This window comes from Pyrus communis, chromosome 1 (assembly GCF_963583255.1).
Source record: "Pyrus communis chromosome 1, drPyrComm1.1, whole genome shotgun sequence".
NCBI classification, from domain to species: Eukaryota; Viridiplantae; Streptophyta; class Magnoliopsida; order Rosales; family Rosaceae; genus Pyrus; species Pyrus communis.
Window position 1 is genome coordinate 6,310,595 of NC_084803.1, and position 22,295 is coordinate 6,332,889.

General features: G+C 35.8%; 4 protein-coding genes and 1 non-coding gene across 5 annotated transcripts; 3 read left to right on the forward strand and 2 right to left on the reverse strand.

The window, feature by feature from the left end:
- Positions 1-3,564: 3,564 nt before the first annotated feature.
- On the forward strand, positions 3,565-4,083 carry LOC137732036 (protein SMALL AUXIN UP-REGULATED RNA 51-like). The gene has a single exon (XM_068471331.1). The coding sequence runs from the start codon at positions 3,565-3,567 to the stop codon at positions 4,081-4,083; it is 519 nt and encodes a 172-aa protein (XP_068327432.1).
- Positions 4,084-6,918: 2,835 nt separating this feature from the next.
- On the forward strand, positions 6,919-9,038 carry LOC137716987 (uncharacterized). The gene is made up of 3 exons (XM_068456316.1): positions 6,919-7,137; positions 7,427-7,670; positions 8,425-9,038. The coding sequence occupies exons 1-3, from the start codon at positions 7,069-7,071 to the stop codon at positions 8,766-8,768; spliced, it is 657 nt and encodes a 218-aa protein (XP_068312417.1). The 5' UTR covers positions 6,919-7,068; the 3' UTR covers positions 8,769-9,038.
- Positions 9,039-9,232: 194 nt separating this feature from the next.
- LOC137720439 (small nucleolar RNA snoR77) lies at positions 9,233-9,358 on the reverse strand. Its single transcript, XR_011066516.1, has one exon. It is a non-coding gene; the product is annotated as a small nucleolar RNA snoR77 (small nucleolar RNA).
- A 1,433-nt stretch (positions 9,359-10,791) lies between these two features.
- LOC137734482 (L-arabinokinase-like) lies at positions 10,792-18,368 on the forward strand. Its single transcript, XM_068473743.1, has 29 exons — positions 10,792-11,012; positions 11,106-11,213; positions 11,550-11,618; positions 11,768-11,851; positions 11,999-12,075; positions 12,234-12,300; positions 12,502-12,559; positions 12,676-12,743; positions 12,828-12,890; positions 12,986-13,039; positions 13,131-13,233; positions 13,316-13,425; positions 13,813-13,932; positions 14,019-14,075; positions 14,349-14,515; positions 14,601-14,763; positions 14,957-15,040; positions 15,265-15,390; positions 15,652-15,782; positions 15,856-15,937; positions 16,075-16,162; positions 16,332-16,375; positions 16,472-16,567; positions 16,664-16,740; positions 16,872-17,069; positions 17,222-17,387; positions 17,486-17,557; positions 17,836-18,039; positions 18,113-18,368. The coding sequence occupies exons 1-29, from the start codon at positions 10,905-10,907 to the stop codon at positions 18,236-18,238; spliced, it is 2,970 nt and encodes a 989-aa protein (XP_068329844.1). The 5' UTR covers positions 10,792-10,904; the 3' UTR covers positions 18,239-18,368.
- A 125-nt stretch (positions 18,369-18,493) lies between these two features.
- LOC137734499 (AIG2-like protein D) lies at positions 18,494-19,966 on the reverse strand. Its single transcript, XM_068473753.1, has 5 exons — positions 19,771-19,966; positions 19,592-19,664; positions 19,402-19,500; positions 19,039-19,122; positions 18,494-18,630 (listed from the first exon to the last, which is right to left on the reverse strand). Exons 1-5 carry the CDS (start codon positions 19,926-19,928, stop codon positions 18,517-18,519), a joined length of 528 nt encoding a protein of 175 aa, XP_068329854.1. The 5' UTR covers positions 19,929-19,966; the 3' UTR covers positions 18,494-18,516.
- Between the last annotated feature and the right edge of the window lie 2,329 nt (positions 19,967-22,295).

Below are 22,295 nucleotides of genomic sequence, written 5' to 3' on the forward strand. Positions count from 1 at the left end.
AACAATAATAATTAAAAGTCTAAACGCAAAAATCTGAAAGTTAATGGGGAGAGGGATCTGATATTATTTCAAAAGAGCTTACATTCTTGGTGCAGTATGAAAATAAATTATATATAAAAATAAAAGTCTATATTATGCTATGTAGCAGAAAGTTAAAAAAAAACAAAGATTATATAATTATGCTAATTTGCAGATGCAGGTACATTCTAGGGTTCTAGAATATAGAAGCCAGCTAATTAGTAATTAACTATGGTTCAAGCCAGCTAATTAATTGGGTAGCTAGCTGGGTTAAATGGAATATAATGCACAGCTCTCTGAGAAAGGTCAAGAAGTTTTATAAAATTAATTAAATTGTGTATGTGGTAATTCAAGAAAGACCCATGAAGACTTTGAAAAAGAATATGAAAAAAGATATGGAATACTTGAAACTAACAGAAGAATTGGCACGAAACTGAGCGCAGTGACGTTTTATGATTCATACAACTAACTTCACTTATTAGGATAAACTTGATTGTTGTTGTGTGCGTGACAGGAAAATTATCAGATGTCGGTTTTAATCATTGGATGCTATTATTCCTGGACTGATATGATTTAAGGAGGCCTTTATACTATGCATTCTGTTTAAAGTTGAATAACATAAAAGAAAAGAGACAACAGACGAATCTTTATAGAATTAAATTGTGAGAAACTGGTGAGTTGTTAATTTTTTTTGAATTCATCATAATGTTTTGAGTACTAACCCTAAGCTGGCTTTTTGAACCATCAGTAAGAATACGTGAGAGGAAATAAGTAGGTCTGCCAAACTTGGAGGGCACAAGGTTGACCATGGCAAATCAACTTCGTCATGCACTGAAAATCTAAGAGTGGTACCATGTTGAGAAGATCATTTTGATTCTGATTTGCAAGATTTTAGTTTTTTGTTTTCATTTTTTTAAACTAACAAAATTTTAGTTTTTATGTTTCGAAAGGTGAAATAAAAATTGAAAATGAAATGATTATCTAATGGACTTTTAGTTCGTATAAGAAGCCAAAGCAACTGCATGTCTGTTTGTTACTCTTGTTGGATCCAATTTTTTGTTTAAGAAAATTATGAATATAGAGTTAAATTCCTTAATACTCATTAATTGTAAAAACTGAAAAGTGGATCAAAGAAGGTTTATCAAATAATCCCTAGTATATATAGGGTTAGGATATGTGAACACACGTTTTTGACACACAAATTGGCATCCATGTTGCAAGACTCAATTCATAATATATTTCAATGATCCAAACTATCTATATTTTAATACATCATTCAAAGATTATCCTTGCAAAAAATTAGACAAAACCAAAACCATTTAAACATTCATTTATAATGAAAAAAATGGACGACTACTATTTTACAAAGAAACACTAAACTTAATTGAACGATCATATGGTTTCGAATTTGGGTGATTCTTGGTACAAATGATATTTCAGGGAATATTTAAATGATAAACGGCTCAGATTGTTGAAATACATTACAGAGTTAGCCCCACAAAAATGTGCGTCAAAAGCGTGTGTCCCTAAATCTTAACCCATGTACAGAGATATACATGTTGATGCTATACCTTCTTCGTATAAATGGTTTCAAAAAGGGTACCCTTCATTTTGTTTGTTTAGTTTCCTTACCTAAATAAAAAATGAGAAATTTGGAAAAGTGCTCTGTTTAGACGCTAAAAGGACTTTTGCTCCACTTTTGTAGATTTATTAGAATTTTTATTTTTTACGTGTGAAAAGACTTACCTAGGCCTAATTGTATTCAAATCTGTTGCCTAGTTCCGATTATATACTCGAGACCCTCTCGAGAACGACTAGTGCCAATCTCAACACATCTAGAGTAATACGACGTTAAACAAATATAACACTCGAAGTAAGAGAGATGGCTCAACAAGCATTTGAGATGGAAGCAAGTTGTTCTCGAATTTAGCATTGTGTTTGAATATATAGGGTAACTTTCTTGAAATTTTTAAAAAGTTGGGGAAATTAAAGTCTTGACAAATTACAATTATTGCAGATTATTAGTGTGGATCACGTTATACTTGCAATAATATTTTCCAATCATGATATGTACATATGCTTAATCCTACTACTATATGTATTTGTCCCACTGTATTTGTACCTTTCAATGATCACGCACCTTTCCTCCAACATGTGAATTACGCAATGTAATTAAGCTCACGTACACTACGTAAGAAGAAAGTAGTTAAGAATCAAATACAAACTAGCCGTTTATCTGGTGTTATGTTTCTCTTTTCGACACTAAAACAGATCATAAGCTCGTATTGAATTCTTCCTTTTTTATTGTCAACAAATAACGCTTATTTTAAATACGATTATTTCTCTAATGTTAAAAAAAGGTCACAAGATGGTCTAAGGCTAGTTGCAGTTCTTTTTTTCATAATCGAAAAAGGTCTCGAGTGCTTCGAGTCGAATTCTTCTTCCTTATTAGTACGGAGAAAAATAAATTAAAAAAAAAAAGAAAAAAAGGAAGCAGGGACAATAGCTGAACATCTTGTGAAATTTTCTTCATCATTCATTTGAAAAGTGGAGCACTTAACTTAATCACGGTAATTACCTTCACTTCACATCACAGATAATGGCATTTTGCCTCTCACTTTCCTGGAACACAAGAAAATTATTAATAAAAATAATAATGTGATCTCGTCTTCAAGTCTTGATGTCTGAAATATAACTTAATTTGAGACCACCGCAACTGTAAAATCATAAGAAATAAAGAAGTAAAAATATCTTAGCCAAAAAAGTAATTTTAACGTTCCGAGTTCCGGTGAGTGTTGGTATTAGTCATTCTCATTCCTCACACTTTGATAAATTTCTATTTTTTACTCCTCATAATCAGTTACATTATATATCTAATTTTAAAACTCAAACGTGTATTGGTGCGGAACTCTAAACCCTAAAAGCTGCAATGGGAGACAAAGACAGAGATCAATCTTCACGTATTTAACGGGTGCATATAATATAGGACCTCTTCAAAAAGCAAAGTTATTATGTGGTATTCAAATAATGTTACGTGTATAATAAGTTTGTATGTTATAATACGAGTGTATGAAGTTGTATTTTAGAATATAGTATTAATAAGAATCCATACGTATTGTTAGGACAAACAAGCTGATTATATGTTGCGGTTAAATTAGTAACAAACTTGTGGATTTAGTATTAAAAATATGAACTAATTATTAGTTTGTTTGAAAATGTTTTAAAAATAGTTGAAATCGTTTTTGATGAATATATAATTGCATGAAACCATAATAGCCCATCTCAATCAGTCCGATACTTGAGCTTCTGTGTATATATATACGAATCTGTCAACCTTCTGATAGGTTTGTTACATAACTATATAATATATACACATATAAAAAGATAAGAATATCGAATTAGTTTATATAGAAAAATGTACATTAAATATTCATAATCTTAAAGTTCCTCAACCGCTATAAATTGAAAGCTTCTCAAATGAACAAAAAGGAAGCAATTTCACAAAAAGCTAGCTATCTACATTGACAGTTTGGTTCAAGAGTAACAATGAACAACACCATGGATTCAAAGAAATCAAACAAGATCAGAGACATTGTCAGGCTCCAACAGATTCTCAAAAAGTGGAGAAAGATTGCTAACTCATCAAAAGCAATATCCGCCGCCACCACTACCACCTCCACCAGCAAGAGCATCAAGTTTCTGAAGAGGACACTTTCTCTGTCTGAAAAAACAACCACTTCATGTGAAGCCTCAAACAATGCTGCTGTCCCAAAAGGCTACCTTGCTGTCTGTGTTGGGGAAGAGCTCAAGAGGTTTGTCATCCCAACTGACTACTTGGGTCGGCCAGCTTTCCACATTCTGTTGAGAGAGGCGGAGGAGGAGTTTGGGTTTCAGCAGACCGGCGTTTTGAGGATTCCATGTGAGGTTTCTGTGTTTGAAGGTATTCTGAAGATGGTGGAGGAAGACAAGGACTTGTTCTTCAATAATATGGTGGGAGGTTGCTCAACAGCATCAGATGGCCAGCTCAACGTTTCTCACCACCCAGAAAACCCAATGTGCATATAGGGTTTTGATCTTCTTTTTTTTTTTCCCCTTTTCCTTACTCCTCAAGATCTTATCTTTCAGATGAGAAGGAGGTGAAAGAAATCTGAAGTTGAGTTACGTAAATTATCTTCTGACGCATTTTGTCAGGCATCCAATCCCAATTCAACATCTGATTTTCTGAGGCATCTAATCTACCATTTTGGTAGCAGAACTGCTACCATATAGTACTATACATATTAATAATACATATATAGACTAGCACTAAGCATTAATCAATTAGTAAGATAATACTATACTAATCACTCATACGGACATCCAATCGAAGCAGTCATAGTCAATAATCTAAGATCATCCGTTAGATTTAGAAATCAAAAGGTATCCAATTAAAAAAATGAAATGTTGGGAAAAGAGATTGGTTCAATCAAAAGAAAAAAGACGCTTGGTCAATATTTCTCAATAAAACATTACAAATAAATAACGTGTCACCAATAAGAATGAACACGTTCATTAATACTTAAATAATAATTCTATTAATTTTCATATCGTTTAATTTACAAAATTTTCTTTACAAATTTAATTTCCTTATCATTACTTCTTTGAAAAATACCCATAGTACTAGCAAGTACTATTAACACCGAAAGTGTTGTCAGATAATAAGAGCCTCCAGATTTTCAATACTTACATTCTACGTAAGTTTGTTGTCAGCAAACCACTCGTCTGAGTTTGCCACCTATATACTAGATTATAATAAAATATTAACTCAAGTCATGTGTACATATGTGTAGATTAATTCAGATCGTTCATATTTGTGGAACTCATAAACCAATAACGGTCATAACTAGACGTACAGAGATCGTAGCATGGTTTAATTATTATTGTATATATACTCTACAGTTGGTATCCTATGTCTGCGATGCAGAAGGTTGGAAACAAAATGCTTAGTTTAAAAGACTTTTGGATGCGTAAAACAATACTATATTGCAGAAATTTTGCACTTGCATCAAGTAATAAACACCGAAAATCTAACATTGGCAGATTTTAGCTTCACAATTTGCTCGTTCATGTGCATTCTTCTGTTTCAAACTTGAGGAAGCAAAGCCATGTGTCAATGGTGACAATCAAGCCAAGGAAAATGTAAAATATGATGCAGTTTGGAGTTGAAAAAATCCACAGTAAGGTCCTGTAAAACGGGCTGAATTTTCATGAAAACCTGGGGTTAGAGTTGTAACTCCCAATCAATCTCTAGCAAAATTTTTGAAAAAAAAAAAAAAAAAAAAAATCTCTTACAAAACCATTAATCTGAACGACGAAGAAAGAATTTTCACTTGTAAATTGCTTCCTCTCAAACAAAACTACGCAAACATAAAACATGAGAACCTGAAAAATGAACATAAGCTGTACAAAAATTGGAGGAATTCGACAATCATATCACATTCATGTATTGGCGGAGGAAATAATCAAATTCGAAACTTCAAGTGCAGCGTCTTTGATAAAAGAAATTGGAGGCTTAAATAGACACCTCCTCACCATCATTGTAATTTGGGAATGTGACACATTTGAATGCCTTGCACTTTGAACACAACACCTGACCAATTTGCATCCACATTAAATATAGTTTATTAGAATAAAAAAACACCCCGACAACTCCAAGTTTTACACAGAAACACTTCAAAAAATGAGTTGAGAAAAACAGGTCGTGTATTCATGTATCATTCTCGAATTGATTATTAGTTGTTGAAACCTTTATCCCTTATCAAGTTAGTCGGATTTTTTTCTTAAATTATTGCGTTTGAAGTGTTTTTCTAAATTATAATTTTTTAAGCAGTACATGTAAAACAAAATACCTAAAAATCAAGCACCAAAAATCAAATATTTCTCTTCAAATTCCATAAAAATCAAACCTCTCAAACAAAAAATTATTGGGTTTTGTGAGGAGGAGGAGCTCAAAACTCACAGCTCTGCAAGATGGATTTGGATCCTCTCCGGATCCCCTCCCGGGGGATCTCGGGGATCAAAGCACAAGGACCATTCATCAAAAATCGTGCGGTTACAATTAAATGCTTTTTATATTTTTAAAAGTAAAGTAATCTCGTTTTGTGTAAAAAACATTTAATTATAACCGCATAATCTTTAATGAGCGGTCTTTGTGTCTTGATCTCCGGGATCCCCTGGGAGGGGATCCGGAGAGGATCCAAATCCCTGCAAGATGGGCATCGACGGTAGATTCAATTGGTCTCGGATTTCACATTCATTTTCTGCCCTTTGCAAAAATCGCAAAGCAGCCACCCTATCCCGTTGCAATCCTCGCAGAGAATAGCCACCTCAGCCTTGCAAAAAACTGGAACCAAATCAGTCGGACTGTGAATAAGTATACACTTCTGCTGTTCTGCAGTAGCAGGAAAACGACTTGGCAGTTTCAGTTTGCTTGCCTCTTGTTGTTGTTGGACGATAGGGCGAGCAATGCGGGGGGTCGAAGAAACGACTTGTCGCTGGCAGCGAGGAGGAAGAAGTACGTCGACGAGTGAGGTTCCGGGCGGCGACGAAGGACGTCGTCGTCGCCGCCATTGGGATTGGCTTGCTGTGAGATTTTATAAAGACAGGGGAGACTGAAAGTGGCGCGCAGCTAATCTTCTCGTTATCCGAATAGCAGAGGTGTAGTCTGACGTGGCTACTAAATTACAAGATTGCCACTCCACCAATGTAAATTTGAAGTGGTAATTCAAATTGTTTGACGATATCGATTTGGGCCTTTTCCGATACATGGGCTTTCACTGGGGCCATCGACTTGGGCCTTCTCCGTATATTATGGGCGGGAAGTGTTCTTGTTAGTGAAAGAAAAGATATTGGAAGAAGGTTGGAGAAACCCCCAGAAGAAACCACCCACCATAACCAAAACCAAATAAATAAAAATAAAAATAAAATCCTAAAACCGAAAATCCAGACGGTGCGAAGCACGGGAAGCTGACGGAGGGAGAGAGATTGAATTAGGGTTTTTGAATTGCAGAGATGAAGCGCAAAGACTATGAAGAATTAGACGACGACTTATTCTCTCCTTCCTCAAAATCCAGGAGACTGGTACGCACTCTGCGCTCCCAATTTTCCCTCTTTTTTTTTTTTTTTCTTTTTTTTTTTTTGGGTTTCAATTCCCAATTTCCCAGCAATTTAGGGTTTTTTTTCCCGCGCTTTTTCTTCACTTTTATTCAATTCTCAACAATTCGTTACCAAAATTTTATGTTATGGTTATGGACTATTAATTCGTTACCAAAATTTTATGATATGGTAATGGACTACTACCCACTTTCTGTCTCTCAAAATTGTTGCAGTTTTTTATGTAATTATTGTTTTTTGTTGTGGAATTTTGAAGGATACTGGGTTATTTGCAACTTTGAATGAAGACCAAAGTAGTGCAGCTCAGGTGTTTGATGAAAAGCCAGCGCCAGAAACCAGTGTTGTGATGCAAACAGATGATTTGCCAACGGACCCTTTGCCTGCAGGGGATGAGAAGGCTCTTGTGCTCTATAACCCCACGAATACGCGGATTTTCAAAGCACCCGATTCGCAGGATTTCTCTGTCATTGTGAATTCGGACTTGATTCCGGGTTTAAGGGGTAAGCCTCTGGATATCTGTATTGCTGTTACATCATGGATGAAGAAATTTAAGTTTACTAAGGAATGTTAAAATGATGGGATTTTATTTTCTAGAATTGGTGAATTTTCTTGTTTGGTTAACCAAAAAAACAATGGAATTGAATACGGAATTTGTTATTTTTAAACTCTCAATCATAGAAATTGGAAAACGACACTTATTTACATAGAATTTAAACTTTGGAATTTAAACTTAGGAATTGGAGATCCCAAATTCCAAGTTTTTTTTTACGCGGAAATTCTAAATTTCTATATTTATGAATCCAAACAAGAGAATTAGTGCATGTTACTCTTTAAGAAGCTTGTTTTAGATATGTGGCAAATCATTGTGATTATGTAATCTAATCTCAAGTTACTAGTATGTCAACTGTGAATGCTTTTTGAGCTGCCTAGGTGCATTCGTTGTGGGACGAGTGAATTGACTTAGTGAATGAATCTGTTTGTGATCTTTTTGCAATGTGTGTTGATATTATCAGTAACCTTTTGATGGAGATGACTAGGTGGGTGCTATGCTTTGTTTAAATCTGTTTTGTGTACCGTTGTAAGCTTATTCTTCGATGTAATCATATGTCAAAGTTCTCATGTTTACAATTCAGAAAAACATGAAGAACGGCGATTTGTTTTCGTTTCTTAGAATGAACAGATATTTGTGGTATCCATCTGAGCTTTACTTGAAATTGATATCATGCCTTTTACTAACCGAATTGTTTCTGGCAGATCATATTTATTCATGGGGATATTCAAAATTGCTAAAACCGGTAGAGGATCCTGGATCCGATGAGGAAAACAGAGAAGTTTCAAATGGGTGTATGGCTGTTGTTCCCTGGGTGGCACCTATCTTCCCACCAGCTTCAAGAGATGAGACACAGGCTGCAAGCCAGTCGGAACCCATGGAAGGTGAAATGATGGACACCGATGATAATGGTTACAATGGGGCGGAAGCATCGGGGTTTGGTGGAACGATGATGGAAGGACCCGGTGGGATACAACACTGGCAGGAACAGCAGCTACATTGGATGGAGCCACAGCTCATCCAGAACAATTATACTCCGGTCACTTAATATAACTCGCAACTTACAACAACTTTGGTTGAGCTGTGCATTCTTTAGTTCTTCGAAGACACCTAGTACCAGTCTAGTATTTTGTTCAAACTGCAATGGTTATGCTGCTGATGAATTCTGCCACTTCTAGGGAAATTTTGTAAATTTAATCCGTGGAAAGTCCGAGTTGCTTTCGGTTTCATCCCCAGTTTAGTTTTCGGGGATCCCCAGTTTTGAGATAAACCGTGTATTGTAGGTCAATTGCGGAATAAATCTCAATGTTAAAGTTAATTTCTGGACCAGATCCTAATTCATTTGCCTTTGATTTATTCAATCAAAATTATTAAAAGAGGTATAGGTGCTGTAAATGCATGCTGAACGCTGAAAAAAACATTGAAAGTGCGAAAATCACTTGCTATCGTAGAAAAAAAAAATGAAAATGCAAAAATCATTTGCTATCGTAGAAATTTTGAAAATAATTATGAAATGTACTGATGCCTACTAGACAAGCTTCAAAGATGGAAATCTCAGCTAATCTGAAGAGCAAAAGCAAATCGATATACGAGCAGTTAAACGCCTCCCAAGCTATCGTCATCGCAAGGGGGCTGCCTGAATTACCACTCGATTCCAATACCAAAATCCATAGATTTGAATTTAAATAAATAAAAATGGGGAAAGAAATACCAAAATCCATAAATTTGAATTGAAATAAATACGGAAAAATGTATCAACCTCAACAGAAAAAATCGCCAGAGTAAATAAAAATATCGTAGCGAAATTGGGTGAAAAGGTTGAGAGGTTGATGTAGGGAAGCTGCATTCATCTCTATGGCACCCTTGTAAATAAGCCAAAGAGCCAAACTCCAGCCCCATAAAAATCATAATTCAATTCGCCTACATTTAAATTTCACAAAATCCAGGATGCAAAACATAAACCCAGAAACCCTAAAACAGAGAAACAGTAGAAGCAATTAGGGATTCGGCTGAAAGGGAATTGTAAGGCTATACTAGCGACCGGTATATAAAGGGAGGAGAAACCCTCGCGGGGATACGAAATTACAGATATGTACATTGGAATATTGATTCTTCCAAGGCCCAAACCAATTTCTTCCTTGAAAGTAATGCTCCAATGTTGTACTTGTCTTCTTTCATTTTTCCTGGGCCGGATTTGAATTTTGACAAGGACAAATGGACTTGACCCACGACAAAGGGCAAGAGTGGATTGGTGCAATGCATGCGAAAGAGAACATTGCATGTTAGGAGAAAGAAAAATTTCTTGTACTTCAAGTAACGTGTTTTGCTACTTAGTATTACGATTTAATAGTATTTTTTTTCATTTGTAAGTGAGAGGTTTTAGGTTCGATTCTCGCTAAAGAGAATTTGAACCGCATTTTTACTAGCTCATTATGAGGCTTCGTCCACTCCATCACCCCATTAATGTAAATAATATCGTTTAGTAAAAAAAAAAGTAGCGTGTTTTAAATAATTGGATGTTGATATGAGATTATTTATCCATTAATTTACTGGATTAATACAATGCAATTTGTCAAAACAACAAGTCAACATGAACATAATAAATGTATTGCATTACTTTCATTAATACAATTGATAGTGTATCCGTGTCATATAATATCTTCGTACAGTTAACTACGAATATACGATTCCAGTCATGGATGGTTGCTTGAGATTCCTCCCAACAAATTGGGCCTCAATTCGGGAAACATTATTGTAAAGAAGTTATTCGAACAAACCACCAACCAATTATCCCCTTTATCATCCTCTCTTCTCCGAAAGCCCAAATCATTGTCGCCCGGATTCTTCGGAAAACGGAGCTGTTTCGGATTATACGACATCGGAAAGCGCGAAGATCGCCCATGCTAAACTGACGTGGCATTGACGTGTATTATTACCTAACTCTAGCCGCGGAGCTAAAGAAAGAAAGAAGAAGAGGATAAACATCAAATCAAAACCGGCAAAAACCCGCTCTCAATCCCTTCGTAATTATTCCAAAAACGACACCCATCTCTATTTTCTTATCCTTAATTACGTAATTACCCAAACGCTTCTTCTTCTTCCTCTATAACTGACATTCTCTTCTCCTCCTCCGCCGCAGCCACCAACTGCTATTTTCTAGAGAGAGAAAGAGGGGAGAGAGAGAATGAGGATTGACGAAGAGAGCGAAGGAGTGTCGGCGTCGAGGAAACACCTGGTCTTCGCTTACTACGTCACCGGCCACGGCTTCGGCCACGCCACTCGCGTCGTCGAGGTCAATTTCTCACTCCAATCAGTCAAACTTTTCAAAATTTTTTGTGTCGAGTTTCCATTGGCTGCTGATCAGCGCCGCATTCTGTGAGTGTAGGTTGCGCGGCACCTGATTCTCGCTGGCCACGATGTCCACATGGTCACCGGAGCTCCAGACTTCGTCTTCACTTCCGAGATTCAATCGCCTCGCCTCTTCATTCGAAAGGTAACGCTTTTACATGTTCAGGCTCGCAATTTGCATGTTCATTCATCAAAATTACAATTTTGTAGAATCATTTTGTGATTTTTTATAATTTTAGCTTGAAATTAGTAATGTAGCAGTGGAAATTCACTAATTTATGTAATGGTAATCAAAATTATGATAATTTATATGATTTTTGATATTTTAGCTTGAAATTAGTAGTTTTGCAGTGGAAATTTTAGTAATGTAATGTAATGGTAAACAAAATTGTGATAATTTATATGATCTTTGAAGATTTAGCCTGAAATTAGTGATGTAAAGTTGAAATTTTGGCAATATATGGAATGGTGTGGATTTTAGGTTCTTCTGGACTGTGGAGCTGTTCAGGCAGATGCTTTAACAGTTGATCGTCTTGCTTCCTTGGCGAAGGTAGCGACTAATTTCTATCTGCTGTTTTTTTTTATTGTATTTTTTATACTGGCAATGAAGTAATGTTGCTTTTCGATTTTGTTTTTCAATTATTCCTAAATTTTGGCTATTTTTGTTGTGTTTGCTTTTCTTTTGCTTGGCTGTGTTAGTATTCGGAGACAGCTGTGGCACCTCGGGCTTCAATCTTGAAAACGGAAGTGGAGTGGCTGACCTCCATCAAAGCTGATTTAGTGGTACTTAAAATGCGCTTCTTCTGTGGTTTTGTTATTCATTGCTTTTTAGTCGGTTAAGCATGATTTGAAGGGAACTTGGATTTGCGTTTATATTTCCCGGATGATCTTGACTCTGATTGATATCTTGTTCTACTTGTACAAGAACAGGTCTCTGATGTTGTTCCAGTTGCGTGCCATGCAGCGGCTGATGCAGGAATTCAATCTGTTTGTGTCACCAACTTCAGGTATCTTGCTATTACTAGCATTCGATTTTGCTCCAACTCTCATAATTTTTAAATGTAAAAGCATATCTTGAAGTGATAGTTCCAGTTATGACTTATGATGATCTTGAGTTGTCCAACCATTTTTTGAAACTCTCTCTGCTCGTTCTTGCTCTATACAGTTGGGACTTTATCTATGCAGAGTATGTTATGGCTGCTGGAGATAATCATCGTTCAATCGTTTGGCAGGTGACCTTCCTGTGCTTTAGACTGAATTATTTACTTTAAGATTTTAGTCATTTGCTCATTGCATCTCACCCACTCCATTTGATATGATCCAGTCTGTGTCTCTATATATCAATGTAGGATGTGAAACATACTTAAAAGTGATAATAAGTTCACATATGGGTTCTTGATGTTCCTGTGTAAATTTCCTCTGTGTCAATATAGATAGCAGAAGATTATTCCCACTGTGAGGTCCTCATCCGCCTCCCAGGATACTGCCCAAGTATGTTGCTTTCTACCCCAAGACAGTGGCTTCCTTGTCTTTATTTATCATTGTTCTCTTTTTGATTCAGGGAATTGTTGATTAGTTTACCTCCTATTGTTGTTATGACTTTGCAGTGCCTGCTTTCCGTGATGTAGTTGATGTACCTCTAGTTGTGAGGAGGTTTCACAGATCCCGCAAAGAGGTTTTCATCTATAGATCTTTAACAAATCACTTTCATTGTTGATTAAATTGATCGCATCGATTTTTCATTCTTTTCCTGGTATAGGTGAGGGAGGAACTTGGAATTGGAGATGATGTAACTCTAGTCATCCTCAATTTCGGTGGACAGGTGAAATTGCTGTTTTAGTCATGTATTTGGTTTCACAAAGAAACCACTTTGTGAGTATGTATATTCTTATTGTACTTGTATTTCTCTATCTGCAGCCAGCAGGCTGGAATTTGAAGGAAGAGTTTTTACCCCCTGGATGGCTGTGCCTGGTATTTTCATGGCATATGTCCTACGTTTTCGTTCTGTCTAATGGTACTCAGATATTTTATAACAAAAAAAGGTTTTTGTTTTTCGATTCAGGTTTGTGGGGGTTCTGACACCCAGGAGCTTCCGTCAAATTTCATAAAGCTTGCAAAAGATGCTTATACACCTGATTTTATGGCAGCGTCTGACTGTATGCTTGGTAGAGTATGAAACTATTTTGGCGGGAAGCTTATGTTGAATGGATAGAGATTGAAATTTTTTTTTGGTTCATTTTATTTCAGGAAAAATTGGATATGGCACTGTGAGTGAAGCTCTTGCATACAAGTTACCTTTTGTCTTTGTACGCAGAGATTATTTCAATGAAGAACCTTTCTTGAGAAATATGCTTGAGGTATGAATATGATCCCCTTATCTTACAAAAGAATAATAGAACACGTCATGTTGAACAATGACGTATACACAACACATGTCGTGTGCACAACGCATTTATGTTCAACAATGATACAAGTAATTTTGGGCTCATTTAGTATCCTTCTTGGATTCAATTTTTTTGTTTTTAAATAATTGATGAATGCAGTTAAATTACTTAAGACCCATTAGTTTCAAAAACAAAAAATTTGTATCCAAGAAGGATACCAAACAACCCCTTATTTTTTGTTGAAGTCTGTGACCCATTGATTTCCGATAGTAAGCATGATTAAGAATCTCTTTCTTTCCTCTCTTATATTCTTGTCAAGAATCTGATACTAGTTGGGTTTAAAATAATCTCTTGTAACAGTATTATCAAGGTGGTGTTGAGATGATTAGGAGGGACTTGCTCACTGGTCACTGGAAACCTTACCTTGAGCGTGCAATCAGTTTGAAGCCATGCTATGAAGGAGGTATCAATGGTGGTGAGGTACCATTGTTGTTTCTGGAATCCTATGATTAGTTATACACTTGTATTTTGCATCTGTGTGGTAATGTACAATTTGGAAATTATAGGTGGCAGCTCACATCCTGCAGGAGACTGCTATTGGGAAAAACTATGCATCAGATAAGGTAATTGAACTTTCAGAATTGGTAATTTTAAGAAAAAGGAGTATAAAATCAACTCGTAGATTTCAGAACTCAATACCAAATAGTTTTATTACCACTATCAGTCTGACACAAATTTCGTGTGGAAATTAATTAGCCAAACTGTGCAAAGCCAACAATAAAAGGTCTAAGGTTGGTTGGCAGAAGACTCATTTGAACAATTTGTCAAAAAAAACTACTATGTTTCAATGAAATAAACTCACATTTTGATTCCCCTTTTCTCATACTAAAATGTAGCTAAGTGGGGCAAGAAGATTGCGTGATGCCATAATTCTAGGGTATCAACTACAAAGGGTACCTGGACGTGATATGGCAATTCCTGAATGGTATGCAAATGCGGAAAGTGAACTTGGAATTGGATCACCTACTTGCAAAGTGAGCGAGAAGAGCTCCCTAATGAACTCGTGAGTTGCATCTTCTATCACTCTTGTTTTTATGCAAGAATTAATTGGATACTTCATATTAACATCAATGCAACTCTATTTTTAGATGCACTGAAGACTTCGAGATTCTTCATGGAGATCTTCATGGTATTTCAGATACAATGACTTTTTTGAAGAGCTTGGCAGAACTAGATTCTGTTTATTACTCTGAAAAAACTACTGAGAAGCGCCGGGAGCGCAAGGCTGCAGCTGGACTCTTCAACTGGGAGGTCTCACTTGGTTCAACTAAAATCTCATAGGCTTTGTCTTAAGTTTTAAATTTTTTATAACCATATCAGCAATGCCAGTATTGTTTAGAAGTTTGGCTGAGGAAAATTGTAGATGTTTTTCATATTTTTTCAGAATCTGAATTGTTTTTACAATGATTTTTCTGAGTAATTGTGATTGATTTTTGGGACACAGGAAGAAATTTTTGTGGCAAGAGCACCTGGACGGTTGGACGTAATGGGAGGGATTGCTGACTATTCAGGAAGCCTGGTCTTGCAGGTTTGTCTCTGTACTATTTGATGGATATTTGTTGTTCTGTCTGCTAAGCCTACTCTTGCCACTTGGTGCAGTGTACACATGTGTGCGCACTCTCACTGGCACGCAGACACACACATCTGTGTACACATATTGTTGAAAACAGAAACCTAGCATTCAAACTAGACTCATGGGACAAAAACCTTGTCTTTCCTCCTGACAGTTTCTTCTGATGTTTTCTCTCACAGATGCCGATAAAGGAAGCCTGCCATGTTGCTATACAACGAAATCATCCAAGTAAACATAGGCTCTGGAAACATGTCCTGGCCCGGCAGCAGGCAGAAGGACGAAAACCAACACCTGTCCTGCAAATTGTAAGTTTAAGCATTAAGAGTCAATATGTCTCTTAAGTATAGGAAGTGGGGTTGTCTTTATCTTTGGGAAGTGAGAAAGGTTTAGACTGTCGATATAGTTTCTCCTATTGACACAATAACATCTGGTTGTTAATTTTCAAAGTTATCCCAACAGCTTATGGAATGATGCCTGTGTGTAGGAAATACCTGCTTTTAAAAATAGAAATAAATATAATTGTCATTACCATTACCATTACCATTTTCATATATTGGTTGTATCAGGTCTCATATGGTTCAGAGTTAAGCAACCGTAGCCCAACATTTGACATGGATCTATCTGATTTTATGGACGGAGATAAACCAATGTCATATGAGAAGGCAAAGAAATACTTTTCACAAGATCCATCCCAAAAGTGGGTCAATCATCCTTCTTCAATTTGTCTGTGTCTGTAACTTTGTAAACTACTTACATGGTTTCAATTTCAGGTGGGCGGCATATGTTGCAGGTGTCATTCTGGTTTTGATGATAGAACGAGGTGTACGTTTTGAGGACAGCATCAGTTTGCTGGTATGTGTAGGCATTTTTGTTTAGAATACGTTGATTTGTTCAGTTGATATATAGCGTACTCTAAGGTTGCTTACAAATAGCTTACTGTCATATATTATGACCATAATGTTGACATCTCCACTTGCAATAACATACAGGTTTCCTCCTCAGTCCCGGAAGGCAAAGGTGTCTCTTCTTCTGCTTCTGTGGAAGTCGCTACCATGTCTGCCATAGCTGCTGCCCATGGTATTTTCATTATTCAAATTAGCTTTTTTTAGGTATTCTAATTGTATATTTAAGAACAACAGAAGCAGTCCTTTTTAGGTGCTTACATAATGCTCATTATGTTTTAAAATTTATTATCATATAAAGCAATGGAAAACAAAATGACTGAAACCGACCCTGTGCTTTGTAGGATTAAGCATCAGTCCCAGAGATCTTGCTTTACTTTGCCAAAAGGTTGAACCTTCAGCACAGTATATAATTAACGTAGACTGCTTTTCTTTTGATATTTTCATTGTGTTCATAATTTTGATTATTCTAGTTGTATATTAGGTGGAGAATCATATTGTTGGAGCACCATGCGGTGTGATGGACCAGATGACATCTGCATGTGGTGAAGCAAACAAGCTTCTTGCGATGGTGTGCCAGGTATCCGCTATTGATGTTGCAGAGAACAAACATCTTGCTGCATTTCTCATATAGAGATATTATGTCATTTATTTTTTTGTTTGATTCTCCCTACAGCCTGCTGAGGTTCTTGGACTTGTAGAAATTCCTGGCCATGTTCGCTTTTGGGGAATTGATTCAGGAATAAGACACAGGTTATCAATGACACATCGTCTTATATATATCAACTAAACTATCTTTAACCTCATTACCAAAATCATATTTTTTGTCCCTAAAATCAAATAAGGAATTGTACTTGAGTCTTGCCGTTTTTCTTCTTGTATAGTGTTGGAGGTGCGGATTATGGATCTGTTAGAATAGGTGCCTTTATGGGTCGGAAGATGATAAAGTGCGCAGCATCTATGATTTTGTCTCGATCATCATCAACTGCATATGGGACAATCGATGAGTTGGAGGATGATGGTTATGAACTACTTGAAGCTGAAGCTTCATTAAATTACTTGTGCAACCTGCCACCTCATAGGTAATATTCTCCACCAGGACTTTTTAAGAAACTCATTAAATATTAAGGTTCACTTACTGGCCAAAAAACAAAGGCGAAGTTTTTAGCTAAATACCTTACATCTGTATTAATCGTGTAGAAGTTTATTTATATTTTCATAACTTGAATTTCAGATATGAGGCTCTTTATGTTAAGGTGCTTCCTGAAACTATACTTGGTGAAACTTTTCTTGAGAAGTATGATGATCACAACGATCCAGTTACAGTAATTGATCCAAATCGCAGCTACGTAGTGAGATCACCTGCTAGACATCCTATATATGAAAATTTCCGGGTTAAGGTTAGTACCAGAATATTATATGACGATACTTTTGTTTCTTGTTTTATGGACTACTATTTAATCATCTAAGTTATTTTTGGTATTGACTTGATGTGTAGACCTTCAAAGCACTGCTAACATCTGCAAATTCAGATGATCAGCTTACAGCTCTTGGAGAATTACTGTATCAGGTATGTACAAGTTTCTGATTTTGCAAGATAGTTGAAGAAAACTTGAAAATTAATGCGCTAAAACAAGTTCTAGTTTGGGCAAGTTGAAAGATCATTTCTATATGCCAGTTACCTGCTCGTGAAATAAAGAAGGAACGAGATGCGCACCCATAAAATTTGAATCATGATATGTTACTTGAATATAGGTTCAGAACATATTATGTATTGGTTCCATGTCACCTACAAATCTCGGTCTACTAGTTAGCTAGCCAGTACCTGAACATAATCTTCTTTTGCAGTGTCACTACAGCTATACTGCTTGCGGACTTGGCTCCGATGGAACAAATCGGCTTGTACGGTTGGTACAAGAGATGCAATATGCTGAATCATCTAAATCCGATGATGGGACGTTGTATGGAGCCAAGATTACAGGTGGAGGTTCCGGTGGAACGGTTTGTGTTGTCGGAAGGAATTGTCTGCAGAGCAGCCAACAAATTTTGGAGGTAATTCTATCAGGAAGAGATTTTTTTTATTAAGATCGTCACTGCAGTAGCTAATAGATTTTGATCTATGCAGATTCAGCAGAGGTACAAAGATGCAACAGGGTATCTGCCATTTATTTTCGAGGGCTCGTCGCCTGGTGCCGGCAAGTTCGGGTATCTAAGAATACGCCGCCGTGTCTCCGTCGATCCGAATGAGTAATGTATTGGAGTATAAATTGTCTTGTAATTTGCCTTAATTTAAGCCTTTGATTCAAGGATCACATTTGGTACAAGTCTCTTGCGGACGTATAAGATTATTCCAAGTCCAAATAATAGTTGTTCTTGATCAATGACTCAAACAAGTACAGAAAACTTCAATTATTACGAAATACACTGAATACGGATCATAGAACGACATACGCTGTTTATACGGATCAGAATCTACAACTGAATCTATGATTATGACGCAGGTGGATTCTCGCGATCCTGCTGAAAGAACTACTCGTCTGTTGCAACCGTTGGCTTTGCTTCGGGCAGCTCCAGCTTTTCCATAAAACCCGAAGTCATCTTGATCATCTTGACGAAATCTTTCATGTGTAGTTGCTTCCATTCCTTCTCATTGTAAAGGGATCAAACCAACCAAGAAAGTCAGACAGAAGTAAAGAGAGCGCTGATGCTAACCAAAATCGATAACATTAGAACGTTCTTTATTAGATTATTTTAAAGGAAAACTAATGAAAAGGGTTTGAAAACTTTGAGTTTTAACGATAAGGACAAAATAAAGGGTAAAGTGAATAGTATCATGATTAACTTTTTAGTGTAAAAATGTGATTTTTCGTTAAAGTGAACAGTACCGTGGATTTTTCGTTAAAACTCCCTTTTAAAGGATCGTTTGATAACTATTTTGTTTTCAGTTTTCAATATCTATACATGAACTCGAACGGAAAAGTAACTTTGTTCCATTTCGTTTACTTATTTTGTTTCGATCCTCCTAAGAAGTAAGAAGAAGGAAGAGTTTACCTCGAAATCCCAGTCTCCGTACAAGTTTGGATCATTTTTGTTGCTCCAAACGTATGCTTGAACAAGCAAGCTCTCAGAAGTATCCTGCAGAAAAAAATTGAGGCCCTCCATCAAATCCACAAAATTTGTTTGGATCATTTTAGTGAAAACATTTTTGTGACCAATTCTTAATAAAAATACAGGCGAAATAGTTTTTGGAATCCAAAAATGTTTTCAATCAATTTAAAAGCGTTTCCAAATGCCCTAAACCTTTCCCAAGCAGTGTCTTCAATCTGATATTCTCATAGCATTGTATTGTAGGCAAGTAAATATTTACCATCAAGTGAGTAAAAAGTAAAAAGTAAAAAGTGAAAAAGTGAATACCATCAAAGAGACCTCAACAGTGCTTCTTTCATACTCAGGCACAGCACCCTCAAATTCATCTAAAATATGTAATTCAGGATCTGTGATGCCCAACAGCACCTGCAGAAAACACACACACTCAAAAAAATATATATACTTTGATTATGTGATTAATTATGTAATCTAGACTTGATTAACAACGATAACTTGCCTTGCCGGCAACTGTTTTATTCTCGACGGGTAGAATCGCCGGATAAACTCTTTCTTTGATGCTGTACCTATGACTGCACATTCATTTCCACATCAGCATCATATCATCTCATCGAATTATATTTATCTGTGAGAGAGAGAGAGAGAGAGAGAGAGAGAGAGAGAGAGAGAGAGACTGACTGGCCATTGAGGAGGGCAGGGGAGGATTGAGGGACGCGATTTAAGAGGACACGGCAGACATCCTCCGCCATGAGGCTGCCGTACACGAACACCTTGTGGGGGCTCTGCGACTGACCACCTACGTTCGCCACCACTGAACTCATCGCACCACCACTCATCTCTCTCTCTCTCTCCCTCGAATACTGGAAGTGTGAAATTCAGGTGGTCAACTTTTCAGCTCATCATAATTATTCACCATAGCATATTATAACCACTACACGACAATGATACCATTATTTTTTTTATTTAAAATTTTTAGATGCCGTTTGAGAATAAATAAATACGATTGGTCGTCATTTATATGATGATAATGATGTTTTCTACTTAATGCATACGAGCCTTCATGCAAGCGAGTAACCGTTACATGACAATAATATTATTAATTTTTTTATTTAAAATTTTTAGATGGTTTTGAGAATAAATACAATTGGTCGTCATTTATATGATGATAATGATGTTTTCTACTTAACGCATACGAGCTTTCATGCAAGCGCGTAACCGCTATACGACAATAATATCATTAATTTTTTTATTTAAATTTTTTAGATGTCTTTTGAGAATAAATACGATTGGTGGTCATTTATATGATGATAATGATGTTTTCTACTTAACGCATACGAGCTTTCATGCAAGCGCATAACCGCTATACAACAATAATATCATTAAGTTTTTTATTTAAATTTTTTAGATGCCTTTTGACGACCATTTATATGATGATAATGATGTTTTCTACTTAACGCATATGAGCCTTCATGCAAGCGCGTAACCGCTACATGACAATAATATCATTAATTTTTTTATTTAAATTTTTTAGATGCCTTTTGAGAATAAATACGATTGGTCCGTCATTTATATGATGATAATGATGTTTTCTACTTAACGCATACTAGCCTTCATGCACGCGCTCACGCGCATGCAGAAGATATTTTTTTAATACACTTTTTAAATGTATTTATATGCGTAAATTGACAAAAGGAAAGTCAAATGTTTGAAGTAAACGAATAATTTTAGATCATGCTTGAAGAAACCCCTCATAAACCAATTAAAGCAACTGAATCCACATAATAAAATAGGTCTCTATAGAATTTACATTAAGAATAGAGAAAATAATATTTAATAAACAATTGATTGAATCATATTATTGCTAGACTATTGTAAGGCTAAGCTCACCCCTTCCCCCTTAATGTAGATAATATCGTTTATTTAAAAAAAAATCATTTCACAATTAATTTAATCACATTATTATCTGTGTGTGAAAGACCTTTTTTATAACCTGCATTACACACCTCTTAAGATGTTTTGAACGTGTTTAAAAATAAAGAAATTGAATCACATTATTGCTAGCCTACATGAGGTACTAATTAAAAAAAAAAAAGCACCAAAAAGTAAATTATTAAAAAAAATACTGTTAAAATGACGAAAATGCCTCCGCCTTATTTGATGCGTTATTTTGGGAAGCCTTTAAACTTTTTTGTTTTGGGGGCATTTTTGTCCAAAGTTTTTGTTCAAGCATGGTGACACCAAATCACTATTCACCTTTTCCATTCTCTTTATATATAACTAGCCTTCAGGCACATGCTTACGCGCGTGCAGAAGACATTTTTTGAATCACAGCGTGCCATGTGCGACTTACACGTTTTAAATGTATTTATATATGTAAATTGACAAAAGGAAAATTAAATATTTGAAGTAAATGAATAATTTTCGATCATGCTAGAACAAACCCCTCGTAAACCAATTAAAGTCGCTAAATTAACATAATAAAATCGGTTTGTATAAAATTTACATTAGGAATGGAGAAAATGATATTTAATAAACAATTGATTGAATTACATTATTGTTAGCCCATTGTGAGGCTAAGGGCACTCCCTCCCCCTCAGTATAGATAATATTATTTGTTAAAAAAAATTATTTGACAATGAATTTAATCACACTATTATCAGCGTGCGAAAGACTTTTTATAACCGGCACTATAAAGAAAAAAAATGATTATTTGACAACTAATTGAATTACATTATTATACGCGTGCGAAAAACTTTTTTATAACCGGCACTATGCACCTCTTAATTAAAATTTGAGAAATAATATTTAATAAACAATCGCGTGCAAAATGCATTTTTTGAATCACAGCACGTTACTTGTGATTTATACATTTTAAATGTTTTTGTCATTTGATTATCCTTTTATTTCTTCCCTTTCATTTTTTTATTATTTTATCTCTTCCCACTTATTTCTTCCCTAAAGTGTAGAGAGCTGAGAGGACCTTCTAACTCTAAGTGCTAATTCCAGCAAATGCAAAAACTTGCATTGCTGAGTCCATGACCATTTCTTCCTCTGAAAAAGAAAACTCTACAAAATCCGAAAAAAAAAAAAAAAAACCCATACTAATTTGGGGATGTTTTTCATTTGTTAACTCCTTAGGTGGCTTCACGATGGGGGTTTGTCGTTGAACTAGTAAATTACAAAGATCGAACACCTTTTTTATT

What these genes read in the sequence shown, in the direction of transcription:
- LOC137732036 (XM_068471331.1), top strand. Translation starts at nt 3,565, where the DNA reads ATGAACAACACCATGGATTCAAAGAAATCAAACAAGATCAGAGACATT.
- LOC137716987 (XM_068456316.1), top strand. Translation starts at nt 7,069, where the DNA reads ATGAAGCGCAAAGACTATGAAGAATTAGACGACGACTTATTCTCTCCT. An exon ending in CCTCAAAATCCAGGAGACTG is followed by an intron (nt 7,138 to 7,426) that starts GTACGCACTCTG and finishes GGAATTTTGAAG; the next exon opens with GATACTGGGTTATTTGCAAC. An exon ending in CTTGATTCCGGGTTTAAGGG is followed by an intron (nt 7,671 to 8,424) that starts GTAAGCCTCTGG and finishes TGTTTCTGGCAG; the next exon opens with ATCATATTTATTCATGGGGA.
- LOC137734482 (XM_068473743.1), top strand. Translation starts at nt 10,905, where the DNA reads ATGAGGATTGACGAAGAGAGCGAAGGAGTGTCGGCGTCGAGGAAACAC. An exon ending in CCATCAAAGCTGATTTAGTG is followed by an intron (nt 11,852 to 11,998) that starts GTACTTAAAATG and finishes GTACAAGAACAG; the next exon opens with GTCTCTGATGTTGTTCCAGT. An exon ending in AAGAGCTCCCTAATGAACTC is followed by an intron (nt 14,516 to 14,600) that starts GTGAGTTGCATC and finishes CTCTATTTTTAG; the next exon opens with ATGCACTGAAGACTTCGAGA.
- LOC137734499 (XM_068473753.1), bottom strand. Translation starts at nt 19,928, where the DNA reads ATGAGTGGTGGTGCGATGAGTTCAGTGGTGGCGAACGTAGGTGGTCAG. An exon ending in CCTGCCCTCCTCAATGGCCA is followed by an intron (nt 19,665 to 19,770) that starts GTCAGTCTCTCT and finishes ATGAATGTGCAG; the next exon opens with TCATAGGTACAGCATCAAAG. An exon ending in ATAAAACAGTTGCCGGCAAG is followed by an intron (nt 19,501 to 19,591) that starts GCAAGTTATCGT and finishes TGTTTTCTGCAG; the next exon opens with GTGCTGTTGGGCATCACAGA.